This window comes from Euleptes europaea, chromosome 7 (genome assembly GCF_029931775.1).
Source record: "Euleptes europaea isolate rEulEur1 chromosome 7, rEulEur1.hap1, whole genome shotgun sequence".
Taxonomy (NCBI): domain Eukaryota; kingdom Metazoa; phylum Chordata; class Lepidosauria; order Squamata; family Sphaerodactylidae; genus Euleptes; species Euleptes europaea.
In genome coordinates, this window is record NC_079318.1 from 51,250,509 (window position 1) to 51,275,032 (window position 24,524).

At 47.2% G+C, this 24,524-nt stretch overlaps 1 protein-coding gene across 1 annotated transcript in view; it reads left to right on the forward strand.

The window, feature by feature from the left end:
* The first annotated feature begins 7,716 nt into the window (after window positions 1–7,716).
* The window catches only part of LOC130480751 (spermatogenesis-associated protein 7 homolog), a 70,080-nt gene continuing 53,272 nt past the window's right edge, over window positions 7,717–24,524 (forward strand). The window contains exons 1-2 of the mRNA XM_056853373.1: window positions 7,717–7,786; window positions 24,279–24,371. Coding sequence (XP_056709351.1) covers window positions 7,726–7,786; window positions 24,279–24,371 — 154 coding nt within the window. The 5' untranslated portion in view covers window positions 7,717–7,725. The remainder of the gene's footprint in view (window positions 7,787–24,278; window positions 24,372–24,524) is intronic.

A 24,524-nucleotide genomic window follows, 5' to 3' on the forward strand; every position in this document is an offset into this window, starting at 1 on the left:
GGGAAACGGTTATACACTCATTGATAGAATATGGGCATTATACATATACAAGACTGTCCATATTTGAATCTGTAAATTGTCACAAGGATATGCTTACCCTGTAAAGCTCAGAAAATATAACATAATTTTCTCCACTCATTTATTCATTCAGGTATTTATTTCCTATTATTCTCCCCATTTGGGACCCAAAGCAAGTTACAGCATCATTCTCCCTTCTCCATTTTATTCTCATGGCAACAATTCTGTGAGGTAGGTTAGGCTGAGAGAAAGTGACTGGCCCAAGGTCACACAGAGACTTTCCATGTTAGAGTGGGGATTTGAACCTGGACGCTATAACCAGTCATGTCTTTTAAAAAACAACACCCTGTTTAGCCACACTTTGAGACAATAACTCATGTCAGGGTTTCTAACAAATGCCTATCCTATCCCTTACCTAATGGGAACAAGCTGAGCTAAATTTGAAATATACATACAGGAAAGATTGGAATTCTTCAGGAATAAGGGACCACCTGGTATGTTCCCCGTAGGGCTGTCGACTAATTTTTTCCCCCGGTATTGTTTGGGTTCGGGTTTATTGAACCTGAAAATTTTCGGGAAAATCCGAAAACGAGGATTTCCTGAAAATTTTCAGGTTAATAAACCCAAACAATACCGAAAAAATGTGGCACAGATCCACGCAGCCAAGCCTGGTCACGTGGATCTCAGTGAAGCCCCCCCAGGACTCCTGAGAAGGCAAGCGAGGGGGGCTTCAAATAGATCCACACTGCCAGGCTTGGCAGCGTACTTTTGTTCACTGGCAATGACTGTTATTGCCAGGTGAAGTAAACCATACCTCCAACTCCTCTTTGGGGTATAAATATCTCCCCTCTCACAATGGCAAACTGCCATTTCGGACATCGCACCTCTGATAGGTAAATATACTTTCCCCTGGGAACCTCATGTCCATTCCCTCTTACCTTGTATTTCCTAGTTCTTGAGTGTATCAGGTTTTGTGTGCTTTGCTGTGTGTGTGGTTAAAAGTTGTGTTTACAATTAAAAAACCAATTAATTGTTGAAACAAATCTCTTTAGCAAGAGTTTTTCACAGGGATTTGATCTCTTTATAAAAAAAGGAAAAGATTCTGGTTACCCCTGCCTCTTGCAAAATATAGTATCCTTGGTTAATTCCCCAAACAAAAGGGGAGACTATCTAATTTGGGTAACAGTGGTACCTTGTCTACTTATTGAATTATCATCACATGGATGTTATTTGTGTTCTACCTTGCAACTATGTCGTCAAAACTCCCATGTAAACTTCAGCTCCTTCACAATGAGTTCACTATTGCCTTTGTGAGATGTTGCATTCTGCTGCCTACAGTAGGTAGGCCTACCGTCTTAAAGCTCTGGGATTTAAGCATAAGTGGTTGTAGGTGGAGAAAGGAGAACTACAGCCAGTTGCCCCACACCTGCTATGCCAAAGCAAGAGCTATGGTTTAGAATCTTGTTGGTAGTCTGTTTGCATTGGACACTGGAATCCAGTCACTTTATTGAATGCCAGTCCATAGGGCCTTTCCTCGCTACTTAATAAAATGAGAGGTCTTAGTAACTCTTCAATAAACAGTGCTCATGCTGATGCTTATGTGCTCCGATCTCATTGATGCGCTATTGGAATGGCAGTACTGTGATTAAAATTCTCACCTTCATGTGTTTAAATTGAACAAAATAATTAGTGGAAGCCTTAAGTGTTAATAACAGAGCAAACAGTGAAGGGAATACTGCTGATCCACAAACCAAATCTTCACTTGTTTTCTTTTTTCTTTGAGCAGATGTCAGCAGCTAGCACCCCCAAACTCACTGACAGCTACCATCAGCCAATCCATTGCTCACCTGGCCTCTATTCTGAAATGGCTAAGACTACTGCACCCTCCAAAAAGAAGGGGAGCAGGTCCTCAATACAGGCTATATGAAAGAAAAAGGACCAAAGGAAAAATATAAACCTGTATTGCAAGTGACATACAATATCCACTGGGCAAGAACCTTGTACAAAAAATACAACATCTGGTCAAAGAGTATCAAAAAATCCTTGGGAAGAAAAGGTAGGGCCTATGATTAGAAAATTCTACTTGCTGAAAAGTAATGAGATGCAACATTTTGAGATTCTTCCTTTACCCCCCCCCCAGCACATAAAGGACAGCAAAAGGAACCATAAGCGTTACAAATTTGGGGGGGGACGACAGCTAGCAAGTATGTGAAACAGAAAGTTTAGGATATATTATTTGGCTTTTTAGTGTTTTAAGTTGTCTTATCCTTTTGCCTTAACTCCACTGAATCTGTACACTGCTGATGGTAACAAGACAGCCACTTGGTGCTGATAAATTGTGGCTCTATTTTTAAACGGCAATCAAACCATTAATCGGTTAATCACCTCAATTAACCAATAAGTGCTTGTAGCTTTTAAAACAGCAAATACATCTAAGAACCAGTAAGCCTGGAATCACAACATGAGATCTAATTGAGAATATATGGAGACACTGTTTAGGAAAGGAAATAGATAACTGAAAGGAAACAGCTGTGTACAGTAGCAACCACTGCCTGCTACTTTCTAGAAAGGTCAAGTGACAGCAGTAGTATCTGGCAAGTAAAATTTAGAAGCACAAAAGATTTCCATAAAACTAATTGTGTTGGTGGATGGGCTTGCCAAAAAACAAATACTGAAAAGCATTGAAACTGTTGACATTTTGGACGAATTTTCAAAACTACTTCACAAAGCTGCTATTCTGGACAGCCATCTTGGTTCTTTAGGTTCTTCTATCAAATTATCTGTCAAAATTGTTGTGTTGCCACACTTGAGTATGACAAAGAAACTGAACTCTCCAGAAGGGGATATGCAGATGAAAATGCTGCTTCCCGATGGCCACCATGAAGATAGTTTCAGAGGGGTAGCCATGTTGGTCTGCAGTAGAACAGCTAGATTTGAGTCCAGTAGCACCAACAAGATTTTCGGGGAATAAGGTTTCAGGAGTCAAAACTCCATTCTTCAGATATGGCTGAATATGGCAAGTATCTCACTTCTTCAGCTGTATCTGAAGAAGGGAGCTTTAACTCTCAAATGCTTATACCTTGAAAATCTTGTTGGTCTCTAAGGTGCTACTGGACTCGAATCTAGCTGGGTCAATGGCTACTGTCAAATGTACAAGGTGCAAGATTAACCCTTGTCCTTGAGTTACCTTTTGCAATCTCCCATATTCTTTAATCTCTTTATCAAGGTCTTGCTATCTTGTCTTTCTGCTAAAAAATAGTACCCAAGATGGCTTACAAACTAAAAACAGCAGCGTATCCGATCAGCTGCCAAAGGAAGGCATGGTGCTTTCCTTCCCTACACACACATTCCCTTTTGAGCACCAGAAAGATGCTGGGCTCGTGGCAATCGATGAAGGACTGTGCAGGTCAGGAGGGCTGCAGTGAGGAAAGAGAAAGGATGAATTCGCTCTGCCTCCAGCTTCCATCAGCAGAGTTGTACTACTGAAGCAGGAAGGACAATGTCTCCTCCTTCCCCCTCCTTTAAAAAAGTAATGACCTTCAAATTAGATGTTATTGTCTGGCGTGCCTTAAGGGATAGTGAAGTGGACACCCAGTGAATCTGACTAGGGAGGGATTCCATACCTGGGCTTCTATTGAGTCCTATGGAGAAAAGTAAAACATCGTACTGGAAATAGGATTGCATTAAAGATAAAAACTGCCTTCTGCAACAATGTAGATCAATCTGACCTTTCATAATAGGAACAGTAAATATCTCTACTGCTAATACCTCTCTCTTCATCAGGGCCGGATCTAGGGGAGCCAAAGGGGGGCACCTGCCCCAGGCAGCACGCAGAGGGTGAAGTGGCAGCAGAAGATTATATAAAGGAAAAATATATATAATATATGAGGGTCAATTCGTACTCTTGCCCCCTTCCAAAAAAATGTAGATCTGGTCCAAGTCTGCACAAACACTCTTATCATACTAATGGGAATTTTGCTAGTTATAGGCTGCAGTCCTAAGAGCACTTACTTTGGAGTAAGCACCATTGAATAAAATTAGACTTATTTCTGAGTAAACATGGATAGGAGTCTACATTTTTGGTAATATTTAGGATGTCACTGCAAAGTTGTACCCACATGCAATGTTTTAACTTTTCCCAGAGAAACTGAACGGTGGCCATAGGTCATGCTAGCTCATACTGTCTTTCTCCTTGTTCTCATTTGCACTAGCGGCAAGGGTTATTTTTTTTCCTAATAAAAAATACTATCTGAAGTGTTTCGCTTGAACAACGCTCTGCCTTCTTTTCAGGTCTAAAAACTTACTTTTGCCATCATTGAAATAGGTGTTTAATTCTACTTTTCTGCACAGTCAATAATGAGGCCACAGCAGGAATGCTTGCTGGAGAGGTGCTTTGACAATGACAGAAAGCAATCAGTTTCTCTGGTCATGCCGCCATGTGGAGGTCAAACACTGATGAATGGACTCCCTAGTGTGTACAGCTTTGCCTAAGTCTTATGCGCTGCGGGCGGAGATGTTAAGAGTCTATATTTTAACATGCCAAAAGTGGTATAATACATAATCATTACTCAGGCAGACAGAGCGAAGAGAGGGCAAGATAAAGATTACGAAGCACTTCGCAGATTTAGAAAGAGCATGACCAAGCCCTTAAGCCTGAGAGTTGAAAGAATGGCTCGTGGTAGGGTTCCATAGAGGAGGCCTGCTGCTCTGATGCGAGCTCTTGCTCTTACTAGGTTTATGTCAGGACACAAGAAAGTGTGGCTACTTAATAGATATCCTGAAGGATTTGGGGTCGAAATTCAGATGGTGTGCCACAACTTAGCTCTGGCCAAACGCAGAAATTTGCATCAGCCATAGTGGTGCTATAAGCCAGAACTGGTCAGGTGATATTCCTTGACTCTTCATGGCCAAGCAAGTTAGTATACTTTTGACATTAATCAGAATTATAAAACTATAGCCATTGAAAATGGAAATGTGGTATAAACTTACACCAGAGGAGGTGGACACTTTTCGTGTCCACATCCATCACAATATATGCCAAAATTATTTCAAGGGCAGCTGACCTTTTCTCCTGTCACAATTCAAGTAGAGATAGTGCCATTCTTTTGGATGTTAACTGACATATGCCGCTCTCCTGTGTCCTGGTATGGCTTTTTTCTAACTTTTTGAACCAAGGGTAAGCAATAGTCCTGCACAGGAGAAACAGGAAGAAGTCTCTGTGCTGTAGCCAAGGCTGCAGATTCTCCAGAGGTTTGATTCAGTACAGAGTAGCTTCATGTGCATTCAGGATTGCCAACTCTGGCTTGAGAAATTCCTGGAGATTTGGGTGAAGTGGCAAGAAAGGGCAGCATTTGGGAAGGAGAGGGAAGTCAGTGTGTGTATGTATGTGCGGGGAAGGTGATATCACTCTAGGGTTTCCATTTCTCCTGGACTCTTTATTTTTTGCCATCAAGTCACAGCTGACTTATGGCAACCCCCTAGGGTTTTCAAGGCAAGAGACTTTCAGAGGTGGTATGCCATTGCCGAGACCAGGGCTGAGAGTGTGTGACTGGCCCAAGGTCATATAGCCGTGTTGGTGAACCTATGGCACACGTGCCGACTTCGGCACGCGTAGCCCTCTCTGTGGGCATGTGTGGGTAAGTGGCTTGCTGCATTGCGTGAGAGGGCCAGGCGCACGGCAGCAGCGCCTCCCCCTCCAGAGCCTCAGCGCCTGATGCGGTTGGCCAATGGCGCTGGGCCGCATCCCCTTGCCGGGCCCGGATCTCCCGCGGCACGAAGAGCCGCCGCCGCCCTTCTGCCTGCTGGTGGGCGAATCCCAGCCCGGGTCAGCTGCCGGAGGCTCCCGGCAACATCAGGCCTCACCCTGCCCCCGCTGCCGCTGCCCTGCGCCCAGGAGGAGGAAGAGGAAGGAAGGCCCGGGCGTGTCTGCCAGCCCTCCACTGGAGGCCGGGGCTGCCAGGGGCGGCCGGGGCGGCAGAGGAGTAGGAGGGGGGCTCCCAAGTCCTGGAGCCCCTGCTTCCACTGCCGCGGAGGAGGAGCAACAGGTAGCAGGTGGGAGTCCCCCACCACCACACACACACACACTGTCCAGGATGCTGGTGGGTCCAGGGGCAGCTGCGCAGCCGCTGTGTGAGAAGGCTGGGCAGGCAGGCCCCACTGCTCTGGGCCGGGCCTCCCTTGTGCGAGCTGGGCTCTGGCGCGCCCCGGCTGGCCTGAGCCGGCAGGCGGGGCGGGGCACCGCCTCCCCCCTCTCCTCCTCTCCTGTGGGGTGGGGGGGTGTCCCGCTCTCTCTCTCTCTCTCTCTCTCGCCTGCGCCTGACCGCCCGGGTGCTCTGAGAGACTCTGCTGAGCAGCATGCCTCCCCTTGCCAGCCCGTGCTCTGGCGCTTCTTCACCCGGGCTCAAGTGTTTGTTGACCCGGCTCCTCCATGCTCCTTGGGCGTGTTCGTTGCAGGAGAGCGAGAGTGGCGGCGACCTCTGGCCTCTCCCACCATCCATCAAAGGACCCCCCATGGGTCAAGGCGGCACCCAGAGAGCGGGGGCCCTCCTCACCCGTGACGCTCGGCCTCTCTCATGTCAGCTCCCGCTTTCCGCCTCCCCTTCTGTCGTTTTCGATGAAAAGGAGGGAAAGGCTTTTCCTTCCCCTTGTATCTGAAGAAGTGAGCTCTGATTCGCCAGTAGCCATGCTTGAATAACGGTTGTTAGCATTTATGGGGAGGGGCAAAAGATGTGAATGAGTTGTTTTTTCTAAACTAAAACCTCAATATTCAGGTTGTATTGCCGCATTGGCACTTGGCGATAAATAAGTGGGTTTTGGGTTGCAGATTGGGCACTCGGTCTCTAAAAGGTTCGCCATTACTGTCATATAGCGAGCTTCCATGGCATGAGTGGGGATTCGAAACTGGGTTTCCCAGGTCTTAGTCCAACACCTTAACTACTACACCACACTGGCAGGCCCATTGCAAGTATTCATGGGAAACTGAGTATTCCCATGAATCTTTGGTGAGGAAGCGGCCTTTACAGATTATGAAAAGTAAGTACTCTTAAAATTCTCCCGGGGGGCATTTTTTTGAGGTAGAGTCACCAAATTCACAGCATAGCTGCAAGGCACTCTCCTTGCATGAACCCCAAAGTTTGGTAAAGTTTGGGTCAGGGAGTCCAATTTTATGGGGTCCCAAAGGGGCTGACCGCCTCCTCCATAGAAAAGCATTGTAAACTTTACAATTCTTTTCTATGGAGGAGGGGGCAACCCCTTTGGGACACCATAAAATTGGACCCCCTGACTCAATCTTCACCAAACTTTGAGGTTCATGCGAGGAGAGTACCTTGAAGCTAACCTGAAAGTTTGGGAACTCTACCTCCAAAAATGCCTCCCTCAGAGCTAATTAAAAATTCCCATAGGGAAAAGCCTGGGGAAAGCCAAAAAAAAGCTGGAAAAAAGCCAAATATGTATTCGGCTGATTTGGCAATCATCTATCCAGCTTTGGCTTTATTCCCAGTTTTAATATTCAGATTAAATTAAAGCTGAAAGAAACCAAACAGGCCTTTTTTAGGTTTCTTTTCGGTTCGGGTTTATCGATATGCACAGCTCTGGTTGTCATGAATTTTATCTGTTGTTTCAACAAAACGATCAAAATGTTATTTTTCATATTTCCTGTTCATTGGTCATCTTTTTTTTTTTTTTTTGTTTCTAGGGTACCGGCAAGCCATGATCCCCAGGCATTCATTCATGGGGCCTTTCAGAGGACACATGAGTACCAAAAGCAGCCGTAAGTATTAAAACATTCAGTGGAAGAAGCACTATGCATTCTATTTAAAGTTAAAAGCATACAGGTCGAATGTGTACAAATGCTACAGAAATGGCATTACCATTTGCCCAGCATACCTGGGATGTTTATCATGGCTGTGGATAATTATGATCTTTAGCACCAAAGATCTTATCAACTGGCAATATCTCAACTTAAGTACTTTTGCTTGAAGCAGCTTTAAAACAGTTTTCTAGCTAAGATTTGGTTTGTAATTGCCACAGCCTTTCAAAGGTGGTGTTATTTATTACATAACTGAAAGCTTGGTGATAGCGCGAGAATGGGCAAGGCGAGCTTAGGGAAGCTTTAAAATGGGACTTGGAGTATATAGAGGGCATGCTGAGATTACTAGTGCAGAGCAATTGCTTCATTAAAAATCTGCACTTGAGGAGTGATTACCTCATCTTTCAGTGTAATGTATACAATGTATTTATTATGGTTTTTGAAAATGTAACTTTGAAAGAATGTAAGCGCCAGAATAGGATCTGTGAGGTTCAAATCCCCACTTTGCCATGACGCTCACTGGGTGACCTGGGGCAAGTCAGCCTTTCTCATCCCAGCTTACCTCAGATGGTTGTTTTGACTTATGCCAGGAAAGGGCGGGGTAAAAATCAACTAAACAAACAAACAAACAAAGGATGAAATGGAAGAACAGAGAACAGTTTGGTAAGCCGGTTTGGGTCTCCACTGGGGAGAAAAGCAGGGTATGGAAATCTAAATAAATAAAGAATACTATCAGGACAGCAAATGACAAGCTGATATGACAAATTTTCTGAAAGGCAATCAACAGGGATCTAGATGGCGCAAAGATTCTGCGCTGGCTCCCTGTGGCCTATGCGATCAATTCAAGAAGGCCATAACGACTCTAAGCCCTCTCTTGATTTACCACAGTCTGGGGTTATTTTCATCTGCAGTTTTTTTCTCCCAGCCTCTATTTAACATAGAGGTAAGGAAGCAGCCCCAAAAGCCCAGCTTAGCCTGGGCTCATGAAAACATGGGAGCTAAACAAGACTGGCCATGGGAGACCACCCAGGAAGTCTAGGGTTGCTATGCAAAGGAAGGCGATGGCAACCCACCTCTGAATTTCTATTGCCTGGAATGCCCCGTGGATGGGGTCGCCATGAGTTGTTTGCAACTCAATGGCACATTCTTCTTCTTCAGGAAGCTGTGGTGAAAACGTTTGATCATGCACAGGAAGCTTCATTTTGCATGTTACTGCAAATAATTGTTGAAGTCCTTTCAGTGACATTCTAAATTACCCCCTGGTCAACTGGTGGAACCATAAGATGACTATTTCATCACCACTAGATTCGATTCAAGCTTACCCAAGGCTTTGCATATAACTCCCCCTCCCAAAAGATGCTGTTTTTCTTTTTTCCATAGTAGCCCCCTTCTCCTGGCAAGTGGTCAGAAAACATACATTTGATTTGTCCAGTGATGGTAACCACTCACCTTGGTTGAGACAAGCCGTACACAACTGGCTGCAGCCTGGCTAGGCTGGAATATGCTCCGAACAGGCATTGCAGGGCTGCAGGCTCTGGGTTCAGGAGCAGAGTTTGGAGGCCAGTCACATAATCCAGCCCTGCCTGGGAGAAGGGAGCAACCAAGGCTTCAGGACACTTCTGGTTGAGTAAAGGGGTAGAGGGGAGGAGCAGGCCAGGGGAGGGTGGCCTATTTAAGGATAGGGTTGCCAACCTCCGGCTACTAGTTGGAGATCTCCTGCTATTACAACTGATCTCCAGCTGATAGAGATCCGGTCACCTGGAGAAAATGGCGGCTTTGGTAATTGGACTCTATGCCATTGAAGTCCCTCCCCTCCTCAAATCCCACCCTCCTCAGGCTCCACCCCAAAAATCCCCAGGTATTTCCCAACCAGGAGCTGGCAACCCTATTTAACGAGGATCTGCAGCAGGCCAGGAAGGAAGAAGTATCCCTGCCCAGGTAGTATGTAGGAGCAGAGGAGATGGAAAGGAGCAGGAATTAGATGGTACCTTGGCCCTCCTCGCTTCAGTCTGAGGCCTTGCAGGTCCTCCACTGCAGGGAAGGTCATGGCAGAGCACAGCTAGTATTGCCTTGACTAGAGGGAGCATCACATGATGTTTTTCCCAACAAGTGTGAGCTAGGAAAGCTTACTTATGTGATCTACCATCCATAATGATATCTTGTCTGGGGTCATGCTGGGAGCAATGGGGTGGTAAGCTGACAGTAATATTTCTAAGGTAAGAAATGTGCAGCATAGAGTAGACTTACTTATTACAATTGTTTTTAAAAAATTGTACCCTCCTGCCTTACAGTAGATCAGGGGTAGGCAAACTGCGGCTCAAGAGCCGCATGCGGCTCTTTGGCCCCTTGAGTGCGGCTCTGGGCTGCAGGATCGCGGCCGCCCACCAGAGAGAAGCCACCTTCCCCGGGCGCGAAGGGTGTGGGGGGGGGCTGGCTTCTTTTGGCGGAGAATCGGGGCTGCACGTCGCGGCGGAGGAGAGCCTGGCGTCCCTTCCCTGCCCCGGCCGGGCTCTGCGCGCACGCAGAAGACCCGCAAAAGTTCTCCACCTTTCCGCCAGCCCAGAGCCGCCGCCACCGTGCCTGGGGGGGGCGTATCTTTGCAACGTGCTGGCCCGAGCACCAGGGAGAGGGAGGGAGGCCCCGATCCAGCGCACACACACCCTCCCCCGCCTTCCTCACCTGCAAGCTCCAGCGCGTTGCCCTCGTGGCCTGCCCTTCCCTTCTGCCGCTGGAGAACACCAGCGAGAGGGGAGGGGGGAGGACACCCTTCCGCGTTCCTCCTTCTCTTTTTCCTCCTCCTCCTCCACCTCGGAGGTCGAGGCGCTGAGGAGGGGCAGACGGGCAGGCGGCCGGGCAGACGACAGGACGGCCGGGGAGGGAAGGAAGGAAAGAGCCCAGGCGGCGGCGAGGAGGAGGAGGCCGAGAGGTGAGTGTGGGAGGCCGAGGTGGCCAGGATGCACCAGGGCGGCCGCTGAGAGGTCAGTGGGGATTGGGGAGATGCAAGGCCATTGTTCACATTAAGTGTTTGTCAGTCATTGTCATGATTTAATTTTATGGATACCTTACTTACAATTTAATTTTTATCAATAAATAAGATCATTATTAAGTATGATATCAAGTTTTATTCAGTGTACCTATAGTTTAATTAAGACTTAAAACTTTAATTAAAGTTTATTAAGTTAATAAACAGTGTACCTACCTATATAGTTTAAGTTTAAGAAATTTGGCTCTCAAAAGAAATCTCAATCGTTGTACTGTTGATATTTGGCTCTGTTGACTAATGAGCTTGCCGACCACTGTTCCATGGCATTGAAGTGCCTCCCCTCCCCAAACCCCACCCTCCTCAGGCTCCACCCCAAAAACCTCTCACCAGTGGCGAAGAGGGACCTGGCAACCCCAGCCCCAGGCCATGCAGGCCTCTGGCAGGCCAGGTACTGCCTCTCTACCTGGACCCTTCTCACCACTAGGCTGGCCTTGCCAAGGTGTTTGAGGGAGGCCATTAGCCTGCCTGGAGAAGTCCAGGTGGCCACAACAGCCAATGTAGCCCTGAGCAGGACCTAGGGATGCCAGCCTCCAGCTGCAACCTGGGGATCCTCTAGGATTACAGCTCATCTCCAGACTACAGAGATCAGTTCCCCTGGAGAAAAAGGATGTTTTGGAGGGTGGACTTTATAGCACTGTACCCCACTGAGGTCCATGTCTTCCCCAGGCTCCATCCCCAAATCTGCAGGAGTTTCCCAACCTGGATCTGGCAACCCTACCCCTCATGGAGGACAAAGGAAAAGCCATGAAAATAGCCAGAAAATGCAACCTGAGATCCTTCATGCTCTATTTAGCCATGGTCCCTTCTGTACCTGTTTCCTGATAACATCAATTAGTATTCACTTTCATCACCAGATTCTACCCCTCTTCAGTAAACAAACAAACACGGACTGAACATTTAAAAGCAGCTTTAGAGAGTGCAGAGAATGATAAATTGGCAGCAGTAAAAAGTATCAATAGTCATCTCTGCAAGGATACTTTTCATATTCCCAAACTAATATATTGTGCTGTTAGAGCTCTAGTTTTATAATTACTAATTTACCCGGTATCTGCAAAGCAAACTGGAATAAATTCCTTTGGCATGTTATGCCTTGAATAAATCACATCTGAAGCGATCAATTTCCTGTCATAAATCTGAAAGAAGCAATAATGTCGTTTGATGAATGGACAAGGACTGCAGTAAAGCATGCTTCTTCTGTTCGGCTGATGAGCCAAAATGTACGAGTTGAAAAGCAGCAAACAGCGAGCATCCTTTGCTGCCATTAGCTACAAGCGCACAGCTATTACTCAGCTTAAATAGGTTGCTTGCAATGCTCACGCGTGAAGTTACCAGATGGACTCCATTTCACACAACCTGATCAGAAAGTAACATTCTGTTTGTGATTTAGCTCTATGATCCATTGGTACCACCCCAGAACAGTGCAAAAGCACAAAGGTACAATGGTTCCTTAAGGACCTGTCTGTATGGCAGAAGTGCAAAAAAATGTAATTAGAAAAATCTTTTAGGGCCACCTGGATTGCACCCATTTTATCAAGACATCATCTTCCTGCTGACTCTTGGGTTGTCCCATTTCTGTTGGGTGATGTTGACCCAGAAATAACCAAATGTGTTACGGAATATCTGGTAAAAGTAGTTTCCATAACGGCACGACAAGGTTAAACTATTGTTAACTAGCGATATTATTATTATTGTAGTTACTGTTATGCTTGTAAAGCAACTCACTTTTTTGGTTATTGTGATTTTAATGTTAATGTCTTTCAAGCATTTTAAGAATTTAAAGTCACTTCTGTTGTACATTTTAATAATTTATAATGTTAAAAGTATTTTATCCCATGCACGTTGTGCTCAAGACCTCTGGTCAGATGAGCCTGAAATAAAAGGGGGGGGGGAATGAAAGGAAAGGAAAAAACTTTTCTGAGTAAATTGCACCCACACGATTCTACAATTAGGGTTGCCAATGAGCCCTCCTGGTCCACACAGTAACATTGAGTTCTTATGGGTACTGGAGTGTAAAAAACCAGTACCATCCAGAACCTACCAAATTCTGCCTAAATCATGCCAGGTTTTGTCTTTTCATCCCTGATTTAGAAGGAAGCTGAGATTGCTCCTTCTCTATTATCATTCCAGACAGCTTGCAAGACAGCTTTGTTTCAGATGGCATTTGACTTAATGTTGATTAGATAATTGGTTGTTCTTGTTTTGGTCTAATTTTATGGTATTTTAAAAATTTCTTTACTGTAATATTAACTTTGATCTAGTTCAGGGTTTGGCAAACTCATTAGTCAAAAGAGCCAAATATCAACAGTACAACGATTGAGATTTCTTTTGAGAGCCAAATTTCTTAAACTGAAACTATATAGGTAGGTACACTGTTTATTAACTTAATAAACTTTAATTAAAGTTTTAAGTCTTAATTAAACTATAGGTACACTGAATAAAACTTGATATCATACTTAATAGTGATCTTATTTATTGATAAAAATTAAATTGTAAGTCCCTGTCAGGCCTGTATCTCAGTTGATGTTTACTTTCGCTTTCCTGCTGACCAGACTCAAGGACTGTTATGCCTACTGAACACTGTTTGAAGCTCTGGGAACACAGCTTTGTTTTTGATATGTAATCTCTCGCCTTTTCAGTGCTTTTATATTACCAAGTTCAAGCCAGCCAGCCTCATAGCTGTCACCCTTTTCTTTATGCTCTGTTAACCTATTTTGACCAAGTAAAACCAGCTTCTTTGGACCTGACTGTCTCTGATGTGGTTTTTGGTTCAAGTGGGCCAAGGGCTGACATTGTGACAGCTATCCCTTCTTTCCTCTGTCAGGCTGGAGCCCAGGAGGGTTCGCCTGCCACTCGGATGGGAGCGAGGAGAGCGCTCTCTGAGTGATTCAACAGGGGTTCGCCCCAGACCTGCCGGTTGTGATCCCCGGGTTGCGGGTTCCTGGAAGAACCCTGGAAGATGATCCCAATCTCGTACGGGACATTGCAGCTGAACTGAGAAGGACTAGCACGGAAGTTAGTCGCCTAAATGGATTAATATAGACCCAGTGGTGTTCTCTAGTGACTTCTCCTTGGATGTCTGATGTTGAGGATGCCAACACCTGTTTAGACCTCCAAGCCCTTGATCGGTTGGTGGATGATGCCCAACTGGCGGTGGAGGATTTACAAATACTAACCGGTTTGTTAGATAAACTTATTGCTCGTGAGACTCACTCAACAGGAGCCATGGCAGGAGCCACGCCGGCAAGTTTTTCTTTGGTGCCGAATGCAGCTGACTGTCAAGCAGAGGTGAAACAGATCGCTATCCAAACAGCGCTCCTATTTGTGGAACTAACTAAGGATACCACGGTAGCCACTCTATCACAATTGTTGTCCCCAAATGTCTGGGCTGATGCACCTGCTCTAGCAGGTTCAACCGCTATTGGGCGAGGAGTCCGAACCGCTCCTCGCCCTCTTGGTAAAGGAACTTCTACCGCTTGTAACCGCAGCTGCTGCCCTGAAACTCGAGGCCGCCCAAGCTCTCGCGGATAGAGAAGCAGCTGTGGTGGCAGAGGCGGCGGCCAAAGCTCAGGCCGCACGGGAAAAGGACCAACAGTTGGCTGCGGAACGGGCACGGGCGGGTGTGCGCCCCAAAGACCCCGGTCGAACCGGCCCTTCGTGGGGGCCGTTTTCCCCGGCTTTTGCTCCGTCCCGCACTGCCCAATGAGCGCGGCGCCTCGCAGAACGGCTTCGGGGATCCGACGATTCTGACGAGGAGGATTTGTATGGGGACGGCTCCCAATGGGCCACAGGCTTCCGGGCCAGCCGAGCACATCGTACAGGTGGACCTGAGGAAGAGGTGCACTTATTGCGGGCTCAAAACCAGGAGTTATACGATCGTGTAGACCGTCTCCAGGATCAAATGGAACGTTTGTTCCAGGAAAACGAGCGCTTACAGCGGGCGCTGACGACTCCGGCGCAGCCCATTCTTCCTGGGCCTGCCGCACCGGTTCACGCACCAGGTCAGCCGGTTGTGCCAGCTCACCCAGCTCAACCACCAGCTAATCTCCCCGTTCAGCCACTAGTCCGCAGAGCGCCAGTTGCACCAGCTCCCGGGGCACCCGTACAGCCAGGACAACCCATACCCGGTCCATGGAAGCAAACCCGGTTGAAAACGACCTATGATGGCTCGCTCGAGACTCTACCCTGTTTCCTACATCAAGTGGACAGTTACATGCGGGAACAAGGACAATTCTTTCCCACAGAGGATAGCCTGGTTCGTTTCGTAACTTCTCTATTGACGGGGAAAGCAGCTGACTGGGTGGTCCTCCAATTTGACACTCGGTCCCGTTCTATCCTCTCCCCCAACAATTTTATGACTGCCTTGCGGAGACGGTTTGAGGACCCCTTTATGGGAGAACGAGCCAAAGCAGAACTTCTACAACTCAGGCAGGGCTCTTCTCCAGTCCGAGAGTTTGCAGATGAATTCCAGAGACTAGCCAGTAGAATAGTGGACTGGCCGGAGGCAAGCACCGCTCCCCAGCCTGCGGAAACCAACGCGACTGCCTCAGGATCACGAAACAAGGTTCCAGAGGGGGGCTTGCCTTGTTTGCGGGGAATTGGGCCACTTTGCAGTGGCTTGCCCTCAACACCCGGAGACCACTCGCCCCAGCATGCCACCCCGAGCTCGAGGGAGACCTCAACGCAGAGGCACCGCTGCTACCCGCAGTGCAGCGCCGGGACGACCCACACCCTCTGCACTTCACGTTGAGGAATCGGCTAACCTTTCTGCACCAAGTGACCCCGCAGGGTCCCGGATTACAAGTGCCCCGATGGGGGACAACTCTCCTTCTTCTGACGAGGATAACCAATGGAATGCTCCAGCTCTAAACCTGGAAACCCCTCTCAATCTGTCAAAAACGAATACGGTCTGTGGTGAGTGGAGCGTCTCCACAGACCCCTGCAGAATCTTCTGCTAAAACCAAAGCTCCCGTCAAGGTGAGTGAAGTAGAAACCACTGTTTATGTGGACGCAGTGTTGCAACACTATAAAGGGGGTCCCCAACTGTCTGTCAAGGCGCTTATTGACTCTGGCTGCGGCCACACTTTAATCAGTGAAGCCACATTTGCAGCCCTCAAAGTCAAGTCCGAGGCTTTACCAGCTCCTGTCCAATTTGCCCAAATGGATGGGAGCCACTTCAAGGGGGGACCAGTCGATCACCGCACATGGGGAGTAGCGATGGTATTGGTTCTCATTGGGAACAAATAGACTTTACCATAGCCCCCATCCAATTCGAAGTTGTCCTAGGGATTAATTGGCTTAAAGGACATAGTCCCTGCATAGACTGGGAAACTGACACTATTACCTTTGCCAATCCCAAATGCGAACAGCACCGACAGGGAGTCGCGGTGGTGCCTCCACCCGCTCCGGCTTTAACCTCCGATGCCGCATCGCCACCGCCTTTGCCCGAAGCATACAGAGACTTTGCAGAGGTCTTTAATATTAAAGAATGTGATGCCTTGCCCCCCCACCGTACCACTGACTGTGCAATTGAGGTGGTAAAAGATTGCACACTGACTAAGAGCAAGATTTACCCCATGAGCGTTTCCGAACGTGCTGTGTTACGTGACTTTTTGGATAAAAATCTTGCTCGAGGATTCATTCGGCAATCGAACGCTCCCAACTCAGCCCCAGCGTTCTTTGTCCGGAAAAAGGAGGGCGACCTGCGTTTATGCATTGACTTCCGAAAGCTTAATGCAGTTACCCAAGCCAACGCCTACCCCATACCGTTGATTTCAGATATTATGGGGCAATTACAGGAGGGTCGCGTGTTCTCCAAATTGGATTTAGTGGAAGCTTGTTATCGCGTCCGTATCCGCGAGGGAGACGAACCCCTCACCGCCTTCTCTAGCTGTTTTGGAATGTATGAATTTCTTGTGATGCCTTTCGGATTAAAAGGAAATCCTCCATGATTTGCTATACCGCGGCGTGGTAGTTTATTTGGATGATATTCTTATTTATTCAAAAACCATGGAGGAACATGTTGCTCTGGTCAGAGAAGTTTTACAACGACTGCGTAACCACCAGCTCTATGCAAAACTGTCTAAATGCGAATTTCACCAAGAGCAGATAACTTTCTTGGGGTACATAATCTCTTATCGTGGCCTTAGCATGGACCCCGCTAAAGTCCAATCGGTACTTGACTGGACTCCACCCTCCACCCGCAAGCAAGTACAGCAATTTCTGGGCTTTGCTATTTTCTACCGCGGTTTCATTCCCAACTTCGCTCAAGTGGCGCTGCCAATCACTGACCTCCTGAAAACGAAGGGTAAAGGGGTTTCTGCAACATTGCCCTCTGCCAAAATACTGTGGACTGATCAATGCCAATCCGCCTTTGTAGCCCTCAAACGGCTTTTCACTTCTGAACCGGTGCTGCAGCACCCAGATCCGAACCAAATGTTTATTGTACAGGTCGATGCATCCGACGTAGCCATGGGGGGGGGCCTTCTCCAGAGAGGACCGGACGGTCTCCTTCACCCCTGTGCCTACTTCTCGAAGAAGTTTGCGCATTCCCAATTAAACTGGCCCATTTGGGAAAAGGAGGCATCAGCTGTCCACCATGCCCTTACTCTGTGGAGGCAGCTTCTGGAGGGATCCGGGGTCCCCTTCAAGGTCTGGACCCATCACAAAAATCTAGCTGCCCTCACGGGGACCCATAAATTGTCCGCAAAACAACAGCGTTGGGCGGACTTCTTTGCTCAATTCCGTTTTGTTCTTAAACATGTGCCCGGGAAACAGAACGTGCTTGCAGATGCCCTATCCCGGTTGCCTCAATACCCCGTAAAACGTGATCAGCCGACAGACTCTTTATTCACCCCGGCACAAAGAGAAGCCCTGCCCCTGCTGGCCGTGCAGACCCGGTCCCAAACCCGACTCCAGCAGGGGAATCACGCAGTGGCCGACAAGGTATCCAGCCCTAACCAACAGGCTTCCTCGCCAGCCCCACTTGCGCCACCTGTATCCGGCGCCCCGCAGCAACCAGTTTCTCCCCCCCTCCAACACCATCAGCTCCTGATTCACCCTCTCCCGTGAAAGGAGGGGGGGTGATCATCTCCAATTCCTTCTTGGACTCCCTTCGGACTCAGTGCTTAACCGAACGCACTGCCCAAACCCTGCCCCAAGGTGTACTTGAGCAAGGTGGTTGTTGGTACAAAGACTCAAAACTATACATGCCTAGGATACTTCGAAGAGAAGTTCTGCAATTGGCCCATGGATCTAAAACTGCGGGACACTTTGGGTTCCTGAAAACCCTTCACTTGTTGAGCAGACAGTTTTGGTGGGGGGGAATGCGTTCTGATGTGGATTCCTTCATTCGCAGCTGCCCTATCTGTGCCACAGTCAAACGATCTCAAGGCAAACCCCCAGGACTACTGCAACCGCTGGAAATTCCCAGCAAGCCCTCGGAAGTGATTGCCATGGATTTCATGACGGATCTCCCCCTTAGCGGGGGCACAACTGTACTATGGGTTGTTACTGACTTATTTTCCAAACAGGTACATTTGGTGCCATGTGCGGGTATTCCCTCCGCCCCCAAGTTGGCCCGCCTCTTCGTGTCACATGTTTTCCGTTTGCATTCGTTCCTGCGCAAGATAATCTGCGACCGCGGAAGTTGTTTCGTGGCTAAATTCTGGAAGGCGTTCCTTAAGTTGGTGGGGGTGGAGCAAGGGTTGTCAAGTGCTTACCATCCCCAGACGGATGGCCAAACTGAAAGTGTCAATGCTGTATTAGAATGTTATTTACGTTGTTATGTCAATTACCACCAGGATGACTGGGTAGAACTATTGCCTTTTGCAGAATATGTGTACAATAATGCTGTCCATCAATTTACAGGGTTCAGCCCTTTTTATGCTGTGTATGGTCAGGACTTCAGTCCTATTACCCCTACGGAGGTCCAGAGGGGGAGGGGGATCCCGATGTAGCCTCTTGGGCACATGCTCTCCGCACCACGTGGCCCTGGCTAGTGAGCAACCTAGATAGAGCCAAACACAAATATAAGTTGCAGGCCCGCTGGCCAGCATACCTTCCTCCTTCCTCGTGGGCTTCTTCGCTTGCAGCCTGGTGGCCGGGCTGCTCCTCGTCAAGAGTAGCAGCAGCGGCGAGGAGGAGGTGTGGGCGCTGCGGGTGCTGGTGCTGCTGCCCAAGGACAACGCCAGCAGCAGCGGCAGGAGGAGGCAGAAGTGCGCCACGGCCAGGAGTCCCCGGAGGTGGCGAAGGAGTGGAAACCCCCTGGCCAGGTGATTGCCCAGTTCCACCTGAGGGAAGCCAGACCTTCTGGGGAAAGTGCCGGGATGAGCCAGGCTCGCTTGGGACCTTTCCCTCTCCCCCCCCCTCACAGTCTGCGGGAGAGAGACTCGTCCTGACGCGGCGGGGCTGAGCGGCGAGGTCTCTATAGTAATGCCACAGCTGAGGGCTCGCGGAGCAGGGGGGGGAGGTCCGCAGCTCCTGGCCGCTGGCCCCTCTTGTGGCTCGCAGCACGGCTCCCTCTCGCGCTTCCTCCCCTTTTTTTCCCTTTCCTGCCCGTCCTTCTCTCCTGTTCGGGCTCTGCCTTCTGTTTTGGGAAGCGGTTTCCTGCCAACAAGGAGGCGGTGGATAGAACTGGATACCCGACAGGGGGCCGACACCACGCACGCCAGGAAGAGCTGCACTCAAGGGGCCAAAGAGCCGCATGCGGCTCGGGAGCCGCGGTTTGCTGACTCCTGCAGTAGAGTATTCCAGAAGCAGAAGGATTTCTACCTGCAAAGCATTACTTTAAATTCCTCTCTCCCACTACAGCTCCAAATCTGCCTCCCCCCCCCCCCCGGTTGCTCCCCAGGGACAGCATCTCAGGGGGCATTTGTGTGTGTGTGGGGGGGGAGAGAATAAGGTCATGTTCTGCAACAGAAATCCCCCTGCCTATGGAAATGCTCTGCTGGATCTAAGCCACATTCTCAAAGGTGACCCATATTATCTTTGTTTGGATTTGTACAATAAAAGCTATACTGATTGTACTTATGAAAGCTTTCAGCAATTGCTTTAAATGGCCTGTTGTTTAAAGCGGAGGGTTTCCCCGGCTCCTCCATTGAAAAATACGAGCAGCATTCACAATAGCAATTCTGACTGCAGCACTTTAGTATTGCTTAACTTTTCTATGGAGGAGAATCAGATGGGGGTGACCCCTTCCAGACCCCATAAATTCGGACCCCCTGACCCAATCTTCACCAAACTTGGGGGTTCTTGCAAGGAGAGTCCCTTGCAGCCACGCTGCAAATTTGAGGGCTCTTTCTGTAAAAATGCCTCCCAGGAGCCATGGAAAGCCCCATAGGCTTTATTGGACTCGAATTTTTTCGGGAAACCCGGAAAAAGCTGCATTCCCATATTTACTGGTATGGGAATTCAACATTTCAGGTTTACTGGGAAAAAATCGGGTCCAATAAACCCAAACCCAAAATTTACTGAATTTTTTTTAATTATTTTTTGCACAGCTCTACTCCAGGGTACCAGAAATGTCACTCGTATCCCAGTTCCCTGAATGCATTATTTGTACCTTCTGATCAACAAGGCTAAATTGCTGTGGACCTAGACTACTGCTGGTGCATGGAATGAGTGGAGAATGCATTCAGGAAAACCACTTGAAGTATCCTGTTGTCACTTTTGCTTCAAGTTGTGGCACAGGTCATTTTGACCCACAATGCCCATCAGGAATGAAAGCTGACTAAGACTGAAGTTACTCTTGCCTTGCTACTACTTGTAAGTGCTGGAGACCAACGCGATAATTAAAAATGCCTCTCGGGAACACAGAGAATTAAACAGTCAATCACTTCTCTAGCTTCCATTACAAACCCAAACTTGAACTGACCTAGGAAAGTGTTCTTTCTTTCTTTCTTTCTTTCTTTCTTTCTTTCTTTCTTTCTTTCTTTCTTTCTTTCTTTCTTTCTTTCTTTCTTTCACTAAAGTCAGGGGAGAGGGCAAAGTCAGATTTTAAATCTATGTTTAAAAATTGTTAACATTATCATGCCAGAGTTATCCAGCCACAAAACCTCTGTGTCATGCTTGGAAGAAGAATCCTCAAGTGGAAAATTGCTCATATAGGAGAGCTGAAAATATGTGAAGAAAGATATATTTTTAAAAAGGATGGTTGCCTGTTTAATTTCCTCGATAAAATCCTGCCCGCCCCTGCTTAAAACAACTAAATCACTTGTATATCGGTTCTTAAGTTAAAGAAGAATCTGGGGGCAAATTAACAGGAGCTGTATCAGGATCTGTGGGGGGACCTGTGTGGTTGTCCAATGCAGCAAATTGCAGTCTTGCAGGATTGTTTGGAGGTCAGGAAAATTGTAATGGGGGGAAAGGCTTCAACTTCTACCCCCCCGCCCCCGATACACACCACAATCCTGGTCTGAGTAGGTTATAGAAAGAAGAGTAGGTTATTTAGAAAGAAATGTTGGGAGCTCTACACAGAACTCCTAATGTCTAGTTTTGCCTAATGATATAATGTTTAGAATTTTCCATAGGTTTTAAAATAAGATCTCAATTTGAAAAAAAATGAACCATTGCTTGATACAAAAATTAGTAGCCATCACATAAACACATGAAGTTAGCTTCTACTATCAGACCTTTGGTTCACTCAGAGAAGCAGTGGCTTTCTTGGATCTCAAGTAGAGGTCTTTCACGTTACCTGAGCCTACCCAATCCTTTTAATGGAGATGGCATAGAATCTGGGACTGTCTGAATAGAAAGCAGATGAGGTACAACTGAGGTACAGCCCCATTCCCATCTGGACATAAAGTGACTGAATTCCCCAATAAGCAAAAGCTGGTGATGGCATCTAGTTTCTGCCTGCTGAATCCCTGAGTAGTACTCAACTGTCAGCAGCTCTCTAGGGCCTCAGGATATGATCTTTCATATCACATACTACCTAATCCTTTTAAGTACAGAAGCCAAGGATTGAACCTGGGATGTTCCGCATGCAAAGCAGAGGTTCATCTTTAATCCTGTGGCCCCTCCCCTGTGAAAGTATCAGCTGGTATCTGGAAAAACAAGGCAGGGGAATGAAGATGGATTCCAGCTGAAGGAAGAGAGAGAAGCTGCTGGCAATTAAGTGAGGGTGCTGTCACTCTTTGCCTCCTAGTCACAGACAGAGCCTGTATTCTTGTAAGGTGTACAACTGGGGGGGCGGGGAAGCAACAGCCGAGTTGTAAACAAACAAGCAAACCCTGGCCTTGCACCTTGCTTTTCTGGCAACTGGTCCAAAGCCCTTTTTCCAAAAGTTTCCCCCTACCCACAATGTTCTGTACTCAGCAACGTTTTTGTTTTGTTGTATGATGTCTCAGTACCTGGAAGAGCAAAGGTAAGATCAGAAAGCATTCCAGATTTCAGATCTTTTCATCTGTCCTTGCCTATACTTCTGTGTGTAAAGTACCAGCATGGTGTAGTGGTTAAGAGCGGTGGTTTGGAGCGGTGGACTCTGATCTGGAGAACCGGGTTTGATTCCCCAAACCTCCACATGAGTGGTGGATGCTAATCTGGTGAACTGGATTTGTTTCCCCATTCCTACACATGAAGCCAACTGGGTGACCTTGGGCTAGTCACAGCTCTCTCAGCCCCACCTACCTCACAAGGTGTCTGTTGTGGGGAAGGGAAGGTGATTGTCAGCTGGTTTGATTCTTCCTTAAGTGGTAGAGAAAGTCAGCATATAAAAACCAACTCTTCTTCTTCTGCCATCAAGTCACAGGTGATAGTTTTCAAGACAAGAGACTAACAGAAGTGATTTGCCATTGCTTTCCTCTGCATAGCAACCCTGCATAGCAATTTTTTGGTGGTCTCCCATCCCAATACAAACCAGGGCCGGTCCTGCTTAGCTTCTGAGTGTAATGTTTTCTGTATTCCAAAACAGAGACCAGAAGAATAAAAAGTAGTTGAACAAGTTTTTAATCTAAGGGGCAACCACTCTTAACTAGCTGATCTGTCTACTTGAACATGTGACTTTAGAGAAGGTTTTCAAATTAGGGTTGCCATGTACTCCCTGACAACCAGTGAGGCAGGGGAGAAGGGAGTCTTACCAGGCACAAAATAAGACCTAGGCATTGACATCTCCGGCGCAATGGCATTATTTGCACAAGTGATGTCATCACAACCCCAATGACTGTAGAAGCTGGTTTTATCATAAAGTTTTGCCCAAATACCAGAGTGTCTCCTTTGTCACCAGCAACGTGATGATGTCACTTCTGGAAGTGACATCATCGCACTGGTGACATTGAGGCCCAGGCCTCCTTTTATGCCTGGTAAGAGCCCTGTGGCGCAGAGTGGTAAGCTGCAGTACTGCAGTACAAGCTCTGCTCACAACCTGAGTTCGATCCCAACGGAAGTCGGTTTCAGGTAGCCGGCTCAAGGTTGACTCAGCCTTCCATCCTTCCAGGGTTGGTGAAATTAGTACCCAGCTTGCTGGGGGTAAAGGGAAGATGACTGGGGAAGGCACTGGCAAACCACCCTGTAAACAAAGTCTGCCTCGTAAACATCGGCATGTGGCGTCACCCCATGGGTCAGGAATGACCCGGTGCGGTGCTTGCACAGGGGACCTTTACTTTTTACTTAAGACCCTTCAATGCAAGATCTATGGTGCCAGGGACTCAAAGCAGGGGGTCCCTGCCCCCGACAGGGGTCTGGCAACCTTACTTCAAATTAACACACTAGACTAATATAAGAGAATATCTTGAAATTATAAATTCTATTACTACACCAAGAACTGACAAGATTGGGCTAGCCTGAGCCATCCAGGTCAGGGCTTGCCTATGTACTCTTAATTCAGTAACATTTCTGAAAAACAATGAAAACAAAAGTCATGTGCATGTGATATGTGCTAGTCTCTGCTGCTTAGTTTTCTGGTTGCATACAGTGTGTATATGTGTAGGCTGTGTGCTGGCAATGTGGCAAATGTATATAGCTCACGCCAGTATGGGACAAGCAAGTGATCCCATTGATCTATTTATTCATGTTGCCTGTAAACACTTGTGTTTGCTGGTTGGTAGAGCTGTAGCCAAGAGTAGTATTTGTATATACAGTGAAACAGGTCTATGCAGATTTCTTTCTGCTTTTTTACCTTGGTTCACTAATTCAAATATTTCCAATAGAAGATTAAATGTAATATTCTCCCAAGAGAACGTAATGGCACAGAATACATAAGGAAATTGTGATTTACTAAGAATAAACAGGCAGCACTCATACATTATTTATTGCAAACAATAATGACAAAGTAATCAAAGAGAAAGAAGCCACCTTAAATTATCATTTGTATTTTATTTTGCTGCTGATTTCTAATACAGAAAATGCAAGAAAAGGGCCTTAACATGCAAGATATTTTTGAAACCCTGTTGGCTAAAATACATGCTTTCCCTTTAGCCTTCTCTCCAAGTTCTTCCTGCAAGCTGTCAAGTCAGTACATCATCGAAGATCATATGGCAACACATTACAGAAAATTGCTATCTGCCAAAGGTATTTGAAAAGGTCTTGCTTGATTGGAGGTTGGGTGGTTTGTTAGTTGACATTTGTAGACTAGCTTAGCCATTATTTTTGAAGCCCCCAAACCAAATGCATTGTTGAATTATTTTGCAGTGGAGTGTTATGTTTACAATTTAAATGTAGTTC